The sequence below is a fragment of the Sturnira hondurensis genome, unplaced genomic scaffold, assembly GCF_014824575.4.
Source record: "Sturnira hondurensis isolate 20B ecotype Veracruz unplaced genomic scaffold, ASM1482457v3 Scaffold0004136, whole genome shotgun sequence".
NCBI classification, from domain to species: domain Eukaryota; kingdom Metazoa; phylum Chordata; class Mammalia; order Chiroptera; family Phyllostomidae; genus Sturnira; species Sturnira hondurensis.
Window position 1 is genome coordinate 32166154 of NW_028076767.1, and position 15075 is coordinate 32181228.

The 15075-nt window shown below is 50.3% G+C and overlaps 2 protein-coding genes and 1 non-coding gene across 6 annotated transcripts in view; 2 read left to right on the forward strand and 1 right to left on the reverse strand.

The window, feature by feature from the left end:
* Window positions 1-5850, reverse strand: PCED1A (PC-esterase domain containing 1A). 4 transcript variants are annotated; one of them, XM_037044319.1, is made up of 8 exons: window positions 5704-5850; window positions 4620-4761; window positions 4018-4097; window positions 3670-3908; window positions 3419-3569; window positions 3058-3304; window positions 920-1183; window positions 1-584 (listed from the first exon to the last, which is right to left on the reverse strand). In XM_037044319.1, exons 2-8 carry the CDS (start codon window positions 4741-4743, stop codon window positions 337-339), a joined length of 1353 nt encoding a protein of 450 aa, XP_036900214.1. In that variant the 5' UTR covers window positions 4744-4761; window positions 5704-5850; the 3' UTR covers window positions 1-336. The 4 variants fall into 4 exon arrangements, with proteins under 4 accessions (XP_036900214.1, XP_036900213.1, XP_036900215.1 ...); XM_037044318.1 differs by lacking the exon at window positions 5704-5850 and adding an exon at window positions 5049-5511; XM_037044320.1 differs by lacking the exon at window positions 5704-5850 and having other exon boundaries at window positions 3479-3569; window positions 4620-5512.
* Window positions 5522-15075, forward strand: part of VPS16 (VPS16 core subunit of CORVET and HOPS complexes) — a 25292-nt gene continuing 15738 nt past the window's right edge. Inside the window, exon 1 of the mRNA XM_037044317.1 lies at window positions 5522-5665. Coding sequence (XP_036900212.1) covers window positions 5613-5665 — 53 coding nt within the window. The 5' untranslated portion in view covers window positions 5522-5612. The remainder of the gene's footprint in view (window positions 5666-15075) is intronic.
* LOC118986053 (small nucleolar RNA SNORA48) lies at window positions 13033-13174 on the forward strand. The gene has a single exon (XR_005066286.1). It is a non-coding gene; the product is annotated as a small nucleolar RNA SNORA48 (small nucleolar RNA).

A 15075-nucleotide genomic window follows, 5' to 3' on the forward strand; every position in this document is an offset into this window, starting at 1 on the left:
AGCCCCTCCAGGATCTTTATTAAGCACATTTCTGTTCTGGTGAGAATGAGTATGTGAAGCAGCAAGAAGGACGCATACAGTGCTTTCTAACCAGTGTCAGGAAGAAGGTCTGAAGTTGGAGAGAGCCCAGGGGCAGCCTCTCCAACCTTAAGGTCATGGTTTGGGAGACCCGCTCCTTCACACAGGAAGATGCCGCTCTCGTCTTCCATGCCTTTACTGGTCACAGCAATGGAAAAGAACAGTGCCAAGTGCAGCAGACACCCAGGCCCAGCACCTGGGGTGGCAAGCAGGCCCTGCAGGACCATTGGCACATCCAGCCCCAGCCCAGGATCCAGTCTAACCAGGCCACGTCCCCGAGTGGGCAGGAGGCCGTCTGTCCAGTTTGTATGTGTGGATCAGTCTGTCTGAGTGTCTGAGCCGCTGCCTGCAGGGTCCCCCCATCCTTGGCACATCGTAGGGGCTGTTGGGAACACAGCGTGGCATCCCGCGGTGGACCACTGGGCCCCGGTGCTGACCATGGAGGACAGGCCCAGGGACTGGAGGTGGCAGGGGGCCAGGCACAAAGTTCACTACAGGGCCACATCCTACAAAAGAACCAGTCATTTATCAGAGTGAGCTTCCAGCCAGGGTCAGCCCAGCTCTGCCTTCAGGCCACTCTGGTCCTCAGGGTTTCTCTGGCCTTCAGTTTTCCCATCTGCAAAATGGCAATACTACACCCCTACCCGTGGAACTGTGACAATGAGCTGATTAATGAGTCTACAGATACTGTTTCAGATGCAGCTGTGACTGAACCCAATCCTGGGTGGGAGCATAAGGGTGGTCCAGCTGCACTCAGCCTGCCTGGACACAGGAGGCTAGGCTGGGGGAGGTTCAGGGGAAAGCTGGGAAAGGTGTAACATGAGGCTGCAGCGGCACCTACCTAAGTGGGGTGGCACTGAGAAGTCTTCCGTTGTATTACAATTGAAGAATTCATGGGGTGGGAGGGGCTGGCATGGGAAAAGGGGGACATCCTGGGGCAGGGATGGAAACAAGGCAGGCAGGGAGGGCTGAGGAAGGGGGTAGAAAAAAGGCATGGGAGGGGGCAGGGGTGGGGGCAAGGCCAGCTGCTCCCCGAAGTCTGGGGGCTGCGCCTGGCTCCCCTGGAACAGATGATCCGGCTCTGGCCAGTCCTCAGTCCACGGGTCTAGGAATGGGATGATTCTATTAGGTGGGCCAGGCTGCCCTGGGCTCGGCCCTCACACTTCCAACCCTCTACTCCCTCCTGTAGGTGGGATCACCCTCTGCTTTCTGCCCAGGGTTGCTCATTCCCTCTCATTTCAGGCCAAGCCCAAGGTGTGTTCCTTCTCCTTGCCTTTCTCGAAAGTCAGTGGATCTACCTTTGCTCTGACCTTAGGCTTCCCTCTAGGAGGGATGTCAAACGCATTTTCACTGGGGGCCACATCAGCCTAGCGGTTGCCTTCAAAGAGCTGAGATAATTTTAGGACTGTACAAATGTAATGACTTCTTAACTGTTAAGGAGTTGAAATTACACTTGGCCCTTTGAGGGCTGATGTGGCCCCTGGGGAAAATGAGTTTGACACCCCTGCTCCAGAGTCCTCTCCCTTTGCTTGTCCAGCTCCTGCATCTTTAGTTTTTTCCCTCCGAGCAACTCCCTGCAGACCAAGTACTAAGTTTATTAAGTCTCCTCTCCTAAAAATATAAAGATCCTGTCCCTCCCTTCTCCTAATAGTCCCCTGCCCCTTTTAAACTTCCACAAAGAGCATGGTGCCCAGTTTCCATTCCCTCATCAACTGCTCACTGCCTCCTTTACGCCTGCTCCAATCCTTTGACACTTTTCCAACTAAATGTAGCCACTTCCTGGCAAATTTAACAAATTCCTTGCTTCCTGACAGTCACATGGCATGGCCAATATCCTCATCCTCCCCGGAAGTGCCTCTTCTACTCTCACTTCCTTTTGTTTTCTCCCTTAGCCCCTCTTCCCTTCTGGCTCCAAAACGTGGCCACTGTCCTGCTGTCTCCTTCACGCTTCACACTCTCGCCCTCAGCTTCCATCTCTCTGCAGACACCACCGACTCCAAATCTACTCCAGCATTCCGCGGTACCTGGAATAGCACTGTCCTGACCAAACTCACCAGCTCAGCCTCCCGCCCAACTCTGCCTTCTGACATCCCTATTTCAGTAGCTCCAAACTGAGTTCAGAAGACCTGAGGCACCATAATCTGGCCTTACAAGCTTAGAGCATCCTGCTTTTCCTGGGGACCAGTTCTCTCTTTGAAAACCAACAAGGAAATTGGACCAGCATACAATCAAAGTCCAAAATTTACCTCCCTAATACTCCAACTCCCAGCCACCAAGGCCCAGAAGTCTGCCTGTTTGATACTCTTGGCCTGTCTGTGCTACCATCCCCTCCAGTGCTGCCACAAACAGCCTTCTAACATGGCTCGTGTTTCCAACTCGCCAAACACTACCCTGTAGGTACTGTGTACACAGTGACTGTGCTAGACACCGGGGCCAGAAGGGGTGAGTTGTCAACAAGGGAGGCAGGAACTTTCGTTTTCAGGACATGACCCAGAGGACAAGCAGACATGGAAACGGTCAGCCCGCAACACCCACTCTGTGAGCAGACAGGAACTAAGAGGCTGATGGCACCGCCAGGGGCTTCTGTGCTTCTGCCATGTTACCTGGACAGCCCTTCCCCCCTTTGTCTTCCTGCCTGCCACTTCCACACCTAGCTACAAGTACACCCTTTTCTTTCCTATTCATCTATAGGGGAGGGACCTTTTGACATGCTGATTTATGTACTCACGGCATGTATAAGCTTGTCTGTGTACACAGAGGTCACCACATGGCTAGACCAGACAGAACCAGAACCTGGGCTGCAGTGCTGCTCCCGTGATCTCACCCTCCCCAGGGGATGAGGAAGAAGCACCCACGGTCCACAGTAGTCCTTCAAAGGGCCTCTGCTCCCCCGGAGTACCTCTGTCCTGTTCCGTTTGAGACCTGTGCTCGGAAGGCCCTCTCTACATCACTACCCTCCCCACTCCTGACAGGGCTCACCAGGGGCGTAGTCACGCTTGGGCAGCTCCACGCCCCAGGCATCAGCCACATGGGTCAGAAGCAAGTGTGAGAGGTGGCGGTGGGCATGCTGGTCCCAGTGGACACCGTCCCGGTGACGGTGCCGTACTGCATGCCGGAAATGAAAGTGGAGGTCCAGGACATCGAAGCAGTGATCCCCAGCCAGCGTAGCACTGTAGAAGTTACCTTCAACCACATCCCGCCGCAGAGAGGCCGCCAATGGCTGGAGCTGGGAGAAAGTGCGGCATCTAAGAGCCACAGAATGAAGCAGGAGGGAGAGAGAGGGTCCTCCATTTACCAATCAGCTGTCCCCTCCCCGATCCTGATAGGCTGGGTCACTTGCCTCAGGCAGAAGGAAACCCCCAGTGACACGCTCTCCCAGGGGCATCGCCATGTTCCACACCAGCAGGCAGGAGTCTGGCAACACCTGATCCATGCGCATAAACACCCGCTCCAGGTTCTCTCGGTAGCTCTCCATTGAGCAGCGGCCATACCTATTGGGCAGCACGTAAGGTGGGCAAGAGCACAGGGGTAGATGGCCTCTAAGCCATACCTCCACCCCCAACCAGTATTTCCCTCTCCCCTCGCCTCAACCTGGAGAGATCCCAGAGGCAGGAGTTGATGATCACCAGGTCCGGGGCAGGCCCATATGTCAGCTCCTCCAGGACGCCCTCAAGGTACTCGGAGTAAACTCGGGTGAGGAAGTAGAAGCGCACAAGGTGGTGGCCAGAGCCCGAGCAGAACTGGCGGACCTCCCGGTATTGCGTCCCGTTGTGCAGCTCGCCCAGCTGACCCCCAGCCACCAGCTGGTCCTGTTCAAAGCTCAGCTCCCCCTGCCCGCCCCCCGAACCCAGCTGGTCAGACCCATGCCAGGGAGGAAGACCCTGCCAGGCCAGGGTCTGTGCCCACCCACCACTGCCATGGCTATCAAGCTTCCCTCACCTTGGCTTTCAGCTGGGCGGCTGTGAGCAGTGAGTCTTTCTGGAGCAGGAGCACCAGGTCCTTGTACACAGCTCGCTGGACTGCAGGGAGACAGATTACAGGGCGAAGGCAGGCTTCACCCCATCCCAGCTTCTCCCAAGTCCAGCCTCCCTACCTTCCCTGGGCTGGGACTGTCCAACACCACCTCTGTGCAGTGTTGATTTTGAGGCAAGAGGAAAGGTGAGGTTTAAGAGTCTTGGCACTGTCTCTGATCCTTCTAGCTGCGAACCACTCCCAACTTAGTATACAGCCACCCAAGATCACCTAGCAGAAGCCAGCCAAGTCATGTGGGAGACAAACAACACAATCCACTGCTCCCATAAGAGAAATTATAGGGGATATCAGAGAGAAAAAATGCTAAGCAAGAATGGGTGAAAAGCCTGCCAGGCTGTATCTATCTGGACACCTGTAGAAGGTGCATGGGGAAGTAAAACAAGAAAACCTATTGGACTGGAACAGACCAGCGGTCAGAGAGCAGGTTAGAAATGGAGACAAAGGGTACAGACTTAGAAAATGGGCCGCAGCTGCGGGGCTGGGACGTGTGATCCTGGAGGAGCACTCACTTGAGTCCCCCAAGATGACCACGAACTTGTTGTGTAGCAGCTGTTGGACTTCCGAGGCCTGGAAGTGGACCATGGTGCTTCGCAGCGGGCGGCGTGGCTCCTTGTTCTCCGGACAGAAGACCATGCCGCCGCTGACAACGGGCTGCAGGAAGAGGCCACTAAGCAGCGCGAGGGTGGGGACTCAGGAAAAATGAGACCTGTGCTGGCCCGTCCTGGACTGTTCAGGGCTACAAGGACCAGACAGTGGCGGTGGCAGTGTGGGACCCATGATGACGCAGACCTCAGTCACATCTGGCACCAAAGGCGGGTGAACGCCAGACACGCAGGCCACCTGGGCACTGAGGCGCTTCCCGCGCAGCGCCGCACAGCGCCCCGCCACGTGCCCGCCGCCGCCTCGCGCATGCGTGCGCGCCCGCTCGCGCCAATTACCAAATCCCGGGCCTCCGAGCAGTTCACCCGCGGACCGGGCAAGCTCGCGCACTGCGCGCCTCGCCTGCAGTGAGCTCCGAGCCTGGCCTCATGTTCCCGTGCACCGGGAGGTCGGTCGTTACTGGACAGTCCCCGCCCCGCCGAGCCCGTGCGACCGGGTTAGATGTGGGTGCGCAGCCTGGCGCCCCTCGTTCTCCTCGCTCGCAACGCCGTAGCCCCGACGGCGCCTCGGGCCTCGGCGCCCCGGGCGACGTCGCTCACAGATCCCACTTCCGCTCATCCATGTCCCGCCCTGCGCTACCCTCAACGCCAGAGGGGAAAGGAAGGACGCAAGGCCGGCTGCCCAGTCCCGGCAGGAGCCAGGGCCGGGGCCACCCAGGCGGGCACAAGGCTTGGGTGTGGGCGGGGGAGCGGCGTTGGCCAAATGCAGCTGGCCACAGTGCTGATGGCTGTGGCGGGGGCCTCGCCACGTGATCGAAGCGGGCGGAAGCGGAAGTGCCGGCCTAGAGCCCGCGCTAGGCTGGTTGTCCCTTCAGCGGTGTTCAGAACCCCCTTTCTCCAGCCATGGACTGCTACACGGCGAACTGGAACCCGCTCGGGGAATCTGCCTTTTACCGGTGAGCCGCCCCGCCCTCCCGCCTACGGTCTGGCTTACCCTGCTTGCTCACCGGCTGGAGTCTCGGGGCGGAGCCGGCAGCGCGCGACCCCGTCACTCCGGGCCCTGGGGTCCGCCCCTCGCCAGCTCTCCCCTGTTGTCTGTCACTTAACGTACAGCAGCTGCCTGTTAGGAACCGGGCACTTCCTTTACTCCAGAGAAGGAAACTGAGGCAAGCCTGGTGGTCACACACGTAGAGGCAGAGCCGAACGCTAAGAGGCAGAGACCGAAGCCTAGGTCTGTCAGCCTCCGGAAGGATGCTCGGATCACGTTGAATGAGGCCACCCACTGGTGACAGTGAGTGTCCAGTCTCATGCCGGGAGGTGCTGCTGAAATCAGACTATAGGGGCTCCCCGAGGGTGGGGGACAGGATCGCTCGGCGGGCGGAGTAGCATAGCAGTGTTGACCAAGGCTGGGCGAAACGAACAAGCCATGCAGCCCTTGGCGAATCCAGGGGCAATGCGAGTGAGCACCCCCAGGCAGGGGCAGGCCTCCCTCTCGTGGGAGTCATAGAATCCTAAATTACTAATCTTTGTAAAGTGTGCACTGATTACAAAATTACCCTGGTGCAAACTACTCTGGTTAGGTCTTGTAAATCGGCTCCTGTTTATCTCTCCAACTTTACTTGCTCCTCTCGTATCCAAATTGTGTGTTCGGTGGCGCAGAACAGGAGCTCACTCGACCGTGATGGTTCGTGGCTCCCTGTGTTTGCAGCAGCCTGCAGTTCCTTCTGTGGGCACTGCCATTTCCTTCTTCATCTACCTCTGTGGAGAATTCTTGTTCACCCTTCAGGACCAAGTTCAAGGGTCTTTTCTGAAGTCATTCTTGATCTAACCGGATAGAGACAGCTGACTTTCCTTTGGCCCTAGTGCCAGGGCCTGTTATGTATGGCACAGTAGGGCAATGTTGGTTTCTTCTGCTAAACCAAGTTTCGTTCAGGCTGAGAGCATGTTTCTTGCATCTCTTTATCTCCAATGCATATTTGGAATAGCGCCTGCTATGTAGTTGCCCCATAAAGTTTTTAAAAAAAACACTTGTTGCAGCTAAAGATCACAAAGACACTTCCTTCTGTTATTTCAGTAGAAGACAGCAGTTTGTGCTAGTGAAACTATACCTTGATATTCATGCATTAGTACTTCTTTGTAGTTTTTGATTAAAAAAATGTCAACCCTTAAGAGGGGCAAATGCCTTGTGGCATTTTATAGCTCTATTGAATTTCTTTATTTCTAATTCTTATCTCATAAATATGTCTCTACTAAATGGAAAAAATGCAGAAGTTTAATTAAAATTAGTGAAGTTAGTAGGAAATAACAATGCTGTTAACTGTTTTGTGGAGAAGGGATGTCAGTTGGCCTGTAATTTAGTGTTTACAACACAGCACACACTTTTGAAAACATTGACTTCTATTACTTTTGAAAATACATGTTGCCTGGCTGGTGTGGCTCAGTGGATTGAGTGCCCACCTATGAGGTAAGGGGGTTGCTGGTTTGATTCCCAGTCAGGACACCTGCCTGGGTGTGGGTCAGGTCTCCAGTAGGAAGTGAATGACAAGTAATCACACACTGACACACTGATGTGTCTCTCCCTCTCTTTCTCCCTCCCTTCCCCTCTCTCAAAAAAAATAAAATCTTCAAAAAAAAGAGAAGAGAAGAAAATACATGTTGCCTACACAGGCTTGTTAGATAGGAGAGTACTAAAAATGATGACCTTGTTACTACAAAACTCCTGTTTATGATATCAAGTCTTAGCTTTGTTGAAACCCCAGTAAAGTTATAAATGAGTGTAAGTTTTGAGGGCATACCGTAGACATGGCTTGTGTGGCTAGGCTATGTTTATCTGTGTGTATTATACTGCCATAAAGGAGTAGAAGTCTAAGCCTTGCTGTGGAGCATATGTTATTTTTGCTAATGGACATTGTGCCTTTCTATGTACTGTACACTTTGCTAAGTACGTTATCTGTAGTAACTTAAGTCTCACAACTGCACAAAGTAGGCATCATTATTAAGCCCACCTTACTGATGAGTCAGCTAAGGCACGAAGAGGCTAGGTGACCAGGTTACACAGTAAGTAGTAGAGTGGGGATTGGAACCCAGCCTTAGACTACGAACCTGTGCTAATGCACAGGGTTGTTTGTTTACAGGAAAATAAAACAGTGTGTTCTAGCTACTCCACCAGAGTAGAAATGTTTTAATTGCAGTTACTTGTGGTTATTTGCATTTGTGCATAACCTTGTGCCAGGACTTAATATATGTTCAAGTAAAGCGAGTGAATGATAAGCAGGTAGCAGCCAGTGCATTTTGAGTCCTATGTATAAGGGAATTTTTTTCATTGGAGGTGGGTGGTCTGGAAAATTTACTAATTTGGAAAGGCAAGGAGAGGGAATGGTGACTAATTCATAGGAGGTTTCAGAATTTTAGCCATTTTTATCCTAAAAAGCCAATTTGGGCTAAATCCTATTAATTAATTTTGCTCAACTTTTTGCCAGGCTGAGTGTTTATCAACCAGTAAGACGTGGACCCTGTCTGCCCTCATAGAACTTAACAGCCAGCAGAGGAGACTGTTGATAAACACTGATGACTCAGTATTTGACCATGATCACTGTGAAGGAGAGGTACAGGGTCCTAAGACAGCATGTAACAGACTGGTAAGTTGGAAGTAAAGAACATAGGTGCAGGGAGTGGGATGGAGAAGAGCATATACAAAGGTCCTGAGGCGAGAGAGACTTGGGCACTCTCAATGACCTGACTAAAGAGAGCCAGTGTGGCCCTGGCTGGTGTGGCTCAGTGGATTGAGTGCCGGCCTGTGAACCAAAGGGTTCACTGGTTGGATTCCCAGTCAGGGCACATGCCTGGGTTGTAAGCTGGGTTCCCAGTAGGAGGTGCACAAGAGGCGACCACATATTGATGTTCCTCTCCCTCTTTTTCTCCCTTCCCCTCTCTCTAAAAATAAATAAATCTTTTCTTTCTTTTTTTTTTAAGAGCCAGTTTGGATGGAGTGCCACAGGCAGGGATGGGGTGGGGGACAGACGAGATGCAGCTGATGCCCTCCTCTAAGGGGTCACAATGTGCAGAGCCTCATAGACCACCTTTATTTGAAGAACAGTGAGAAGCTTAAAGGAAAGGATCTTAATGAAAGGACTGATGTGATTGGATTTGTAGGCGTGTGTGTGTGGTTGTGTGTTCTGGAGGCAATGGGAGGGGGTGCGAGTTGGAAAGGGGAAGCAAGAAGGGAAACAGGAGGCTGGTGGAATAGACCAGGGAGAAGCTGATGGTGGCGAGCAGTAGGGCAGTAACGGTGCTGGGAGAGAGAAGGGAGCCCATTTGAGATATTTAGGAGATAAAATTGAAGGAGATTGTGATGGGTTGTACCTGGTATAGAGGATGACTTTGGTTTTTGGCTTTTAAGAAAATAAGAAAACAAGAATGAGTTTGGTGGGGAAGAAGGTAAGTTTCATTTTCAACATGTCTCAGGTGCTTTAGAAACATACTTTATGACCAAAGAAGGGAACCTGCAGGTACATTTACAGGGGTGAGCAAAAGTAGGTATACAGTTGTAAGTACGTGCAATACAGTTTATTCTTGTATGTACTATATATTTTTCCATACGAGCAACTGTAAACCTACTTTTGCCAACCCCTGTGTATTTCTGAAACTCTTCTTAGAAGTAGACTATTTTTGTCGGCTTTCTGGAGTTTGAGGGTTGGTTTGTTCTTTTATACATATAAAGATGAACATTTTCAAAGTTGTAGTTAAATACCTGTAATATAAAATTTATTGTCTTACTCATTCTAAAGCACGGTTCAGTAGTGTTAGGTGTCTTCACATTGTTGCGTAAGCACTAGCCAGAACTTTTTCATTTTGTAAACCTGGAGCTTTATTCCCATGAAACAATGATTCCTCATTCCTCCCCACCCCCGGCCCCAGCCCTAGCAACCACCATTATGCTGTTTCTATGTCTGCGAATTGGACCACTCTAGTTAGGTCATATAAGTGGGACCATGCTGTATTTGCTTTTTTGTGTGACTGGCTTATTTCACTTAGCATACTGTTGTCCTCAAGGATTACCCATGTTGTATAATGCATCAGAATTACCTTCCTTGTTAGGGCTGAATAATATTCCATCTTATGCATGTTCCACATTTTTCTTCTCTATTCATCCGCTAACGGACCCTCGAGTTACTTTTACCTCATGGCTGTTGTGGATCATGTTGCTCTGAATAGCAGCACACAAATACCTCTTGGAGACCCCGTCTTCATTTCTATTGGATATATATATATACCCCGAAGTGGAGTAGCTGGTTCCTATGGCAATTCTGTGTTTGATATTTTGAGGAATCATTGTACTATTTTTTTGCGGTTACTGACCCATTTCACATTTCCAGCAACAGGGCGAAAGTTCTTTAGTGGTGTTTGTTTTTGAGGCAGACTGGAGTCAAGGGATTTCACGCGTGGTGATGGATTCTCTTTAGGGCCTGAGTATTTTGTGATTACTAGGTCATTCCCCAAGGCTGGGTGTGATGTGCTTCTTCATCCCCGGTGGTCTGTTTGCCGGGCCTCAGCAGGCTGGAGATCATCTGTTTTCACACAAGCTCTCCTCTCACACCATGGTGGGCCAGGCTGTCCTGGCAGGTCAGCCGCATCGCCACGAGACTTTCTTCACTGTTTCCTGGAGGGGCCTGGGATCGAGGCTGCCAGAGCCAGCCATTTCCTGGCATTAGAGTCCAGGCTCCATTTACTGCCACCGAGGGGATTTCCACTTCTGGGACCTGCAAGTACAGGAGAAAGGTATAGCCACCCTTCCTCATTGAGGGTGTGGCCTGTCCTCACGAAGTCTGTTCCCCCAGGCTTTTCTGAGAGCCCACACTACCTGCTGCCCTTCACTCTGCCCACTCATACCCCGTGCCACTCTCGAGGCACAGCTTGAGTCACCTCACTGTCCCTGAGAACGCTTCTTTACCTTGAAGGCTTGGAGATGTGGTCCGCATTTTGATGCTGTTCACTCTGACCTGTACTCCTGTACCCCGTGCAGGGGCTCTGTCTCCTTCCCACCCTGGTCCGTATCACTGCCAACCTCCTGGACCGTGTCCCTCACTGACTGACTGATTGGAGACTTTTGTCCACAGCCTCCTAAGCATCTCAGTTCTTGCCACCTTCCAGGGTAACTTACCGACCACCTGGCTTCATGGTTCTGTGATATCGACCTCAGCACACGCCCCCAGCTCTGCCCCTGTGCCATCCTGAGCTGCTCTACACCCGACACTGAAAAGTGAATTCAGACAGGTGCCTCTCTGGCCACAAGCTCCTGTCCTCACTGACATTCCGATACTTTCTAATACACCTGTCCTTCAACCTCACTGGGACCCTCACTCCTGGAGTCCTCTGTTCTCTCTGTGTCGCATGCAGAACTTCTTCCTGTAAATGCGCCCCTCCCTGCCCAGCTGGGTAGACTTAACAGCCATGGTCAGTCATTTTAGTTTCTGGCCTTTCCCCTGACAACCTTGTTCCTTTGCCCTTTGGTTGCACCTGACTGGCACAGAGCCAGTTCCCAACACATCCGCCGCTCACCATCTCTGTACACAGGTTGCTGAGTCCTGCTACAAGTCCATGGCCATCCGCCTCCACTGGGCCCTCACAGTCCTGTTACCTGGGGTGAGCCTACACTCACCACAAGGGCTCTGCTTTTCCTTTCAGAAGATGACACAGAGAAGCATTTCATTGTAAACAATGAAAACATTTTGGGAATGCTGAAAATTGAAGACTCCTTGGTTCCTCCTTTCAACAGTTGATTTCACCTCATTTCTCTAGTTCCAGAGAACCGGAAGCCATTGCACAGAAGGACCTAGGCTTCCCCCAGCCAAACCTGCCCGCTGTCTTTCCCACCCCCCTGAGGAAATGAGCATGTGATTCCCTGCCCTCTGAGAACCATGCTCCACCCACCCACACCCTTCCTCGGCCAGTGCTTCTGCTGTTGTCTGGGACCCTTTACATCAAAATCACCAAAGAGGCTGGCTACACTCAGCTTCCTGGACCCATTCTTCTGTGTCATCTCTGGGGTCAGTCTTGGGATTTTGATCTGTACTGTAACGAGCACCCCGGTGTTTCTTTGCAGCAGGGAAATTCGAGGACCACTGCTTTGCACCATTTTCTACCATCCTTACCCCCAAGTGCCCCCTACCGGACTTCAAGTACACTCAAATCTCCCCATCCTTACAAAAAAATAAACTTCCCTATTCAAAAAACAAACTCCTCCTTGCCCCATCTTCTTCTTCCCCATCTCAAAGGTCTGAAACTGCCATCCATCCACCTTGCTTTTTCTTTCTTCCCAGTGACAACCCGCTCTGGGCCCACAACCCTGTTCTCCGTGGCGTGCTGTTACTGCAGTGGAGGCGACTCAGGCCTCCCCTGAGCTTGACTCCCTGGAGCACTGCATAGAGATGAACCCCTCGCTTCCTTTCTTGGAAATTGTATTTAACCTTTTATTCTGAGAAATTTCAAATGTAAGTAGAATAGTAGAGTGAACACCCATAGCCATCATTTTTTTAAAGATATTTTATTTATTTATCTTTAGAGGGGAAGGGAAGGAGAGAAGGAGAGAAATATCAATGTATGGTTGCCTCTCGTGAGTCCCCTGCTGGGAACTGGCCTGCAACCCAGGCATGTGCCCTGACTGGGAATCGAACCACGATTGTGTGGTTCGCAGGCCCGAGCTCAATCCACTGAGCTACACCAGCCAGGGCCCATAGCCATCATTTAGCCTTAAAAATTGTTATGTAATAATATTTGCTTCAATTATTTTAAAAGTAAAAAAACAATAAGGAACACTGCAAATACAAATACAGTGAATGTACTTTTATGATAATCTAAGTACTCATTACCCTGTTTCAACAAGTGCCAACAGTTTGTCATTTTCTGTTCACTTATCCCTCTTCACCAATACATACACTTTTCTGGGACTATTTAAAAACAAACCCAACCCTGGCTGGTGTATTGAGGATTGAGCACAGGCCTGCGAACCAGAGGATCGCAGTTCGATTCCCAGTCAGGGCACATGCCTGGGTTGCAGACCAGTTCCCTGCAGGCCAACTCCCAGCAGGGGACGCATGAAAGGCAACCATACATTGATGTTTCTCTCCCTCTCTCCTTCCCATCTAAAGATAAATAAATGAAAAATTAAAAAAACAAAACAAAAAAACCCAGCCTGACCAGTGTGGCTCAGTTGGTTTGTGTCATCCCTCATGGCAGGGAGTCCCTGGTTCAATTCCTGGTCAGAGCACATGCCTGGGTTGCAGGCCGGTCCTGGTTGGGGCATGTGCGAGAGGCAACCAATCAATAATTCTTATGGGTGAGGACACACCTGATTGGTGGTGTTTCTTTTATATCAGTCAGGGGCAAGGCAGTTGTACAGTCCTTAGTTCATCCTAGCTTGTTGCCCGCATTGGTGGCCAGAGCTGGTTCATGCCTGGGGCACATAAAATTAAAAAAATAATAATTCTCTTACATCAGTGTTTTTCTCCCTTCTTTCCTCCCTTCCCCTCTCTCTAAAAGCAAATAAATAAAATTCTTAAAAACAAACCCAGACATATGTTTAATGGAATACTTTTTCTGCTGTATTTCTTAAAGTAAATTACAGATATAACTTCAATGTGTATTACTTTAATTTAAAAAATGATAGTTTCCAATGAAACCACAATACTACTTTATACTTAATACCATAATATCAGACTTCTCCAGTTGCCTTCAAAATGTCTTTTTGTAACTGATTTGTTCAGATTGAGACCCTGATAAGAATTACTCATTTGCTTGCCTCTCTTAATCAAGTCCCTTGTACCTTTGCACAGTTATCCCCACTCCCACCCCTACCGTTTATTTTCATGACACCGACTTATTTAAGAGACCAAGTTACTTTACTTTCTGGATTTGTCCTATTGCTTCCTTGTGCAGCCTTTTTTCTCTGTCATACTTGTGTTTACTTGTGTTTCCTGAAACTGTGTGTTATATCTCAAGACGTGATTAGATGCAGATTGAACGTCTTTGGCGGAAATGCATTGTAGGTGATGACATGGTGTTTGTGCTGTGTCGCAGCTGGAGTCAGCATTATGCTGGGGTGTTTGCTATGAGGGAAGTTGACGTTAACTAGGGGATTAGGATGGTAGTGGCCACATCCTCCGCTGCGAAGTTATATTCTCCCCTTTATAACAAGCAGGTGCTCGGTGGGATGCTACACCCGTTACATCAGTATGAGTCTCATCAGGAGACAGAGACCATATAGTGATTAAACAAGAGAAGTTTCATATAAAGGACTCTGAAACTATGATAACAAAGAAACTGTAAGGTAAAATAAAACTGTCCTCCCCTAGGGCTGAGGAGAAAGAAGGACAGACTTAGAAGAGGGTTGCCGTCCTGGAGCTGGTGACCCACCCTTGATGAAAAAGGTGTAGTTGCAGCCCACTGGACGGTAGAGAAGTTTGCTGGTTGGCCTGGGCCAGAGCACATTCCACAGTCACTGGGCGAGCAGTAGACAGCCCTTTTAGGCACAGAGGGGCACGGGTGAGTCACAGCTGGTGGCCAGGTTCATGGCTTGCACAGGGAGTGGGAGCACCAATGTGAGCAGGAGGCCTGGGGCATGCAGTGTCTGTGTGGAGAGAGCCACAGGGAGCTGGACGCCAGGCATCTTATTTATTCTAAATGAATAAGCGTACAATTCAGTAGCATTAGGTATTTTCACATTGTTGCGCAACCACTATCCAGACCCACACTCATACCCACACTGCTGAGAGACCTGGCCGCTGCAGGCAACAGCCAGAGGGCCCCTCCTCCTGCAGTGCCCTCTCCTGAGAAAGGTCAACATCCAGCTCACTGTGGAGCACGCATTGAAGGGTGACTTTGGAGTTGACAGACAATAAATAGAAAATCAGCAGCCTACCCTTTGGCTACTCCGCTGCTGTATGCACCCTCTACACACTTTGGAACTCCCTCCTTCTTACAAGTAAATAATCTTCCCCCAAATGAGAAGACATATAGTCTTAACAGTCAGTATATCCATCACTGTATTAATTTCTCTTCCAGTCTCTCTGAATATTCATTGTATCACCTAAAAATTAACTTGTAAAGTCAACCTCCAATTATTTGCGTCTAAATAAAAATGGAAAGGAGAGAAGAGTTAATGGCTAGAGTATGTATATAAACACATGCATATAACAAACATGAAGAACATGTGCAAAGTGACTGTACTCTTCATTTCTGTAATCACTCATGAGATCACAGTTGATATCTATGGCTTCCTTCAACTGCCCACCCTGAGGATACAAAGGTGTCCTCCGCCAGAACCTCCACTGCCCTGCAGTCTTCATATAACGGAGTGACCCAAACCTTC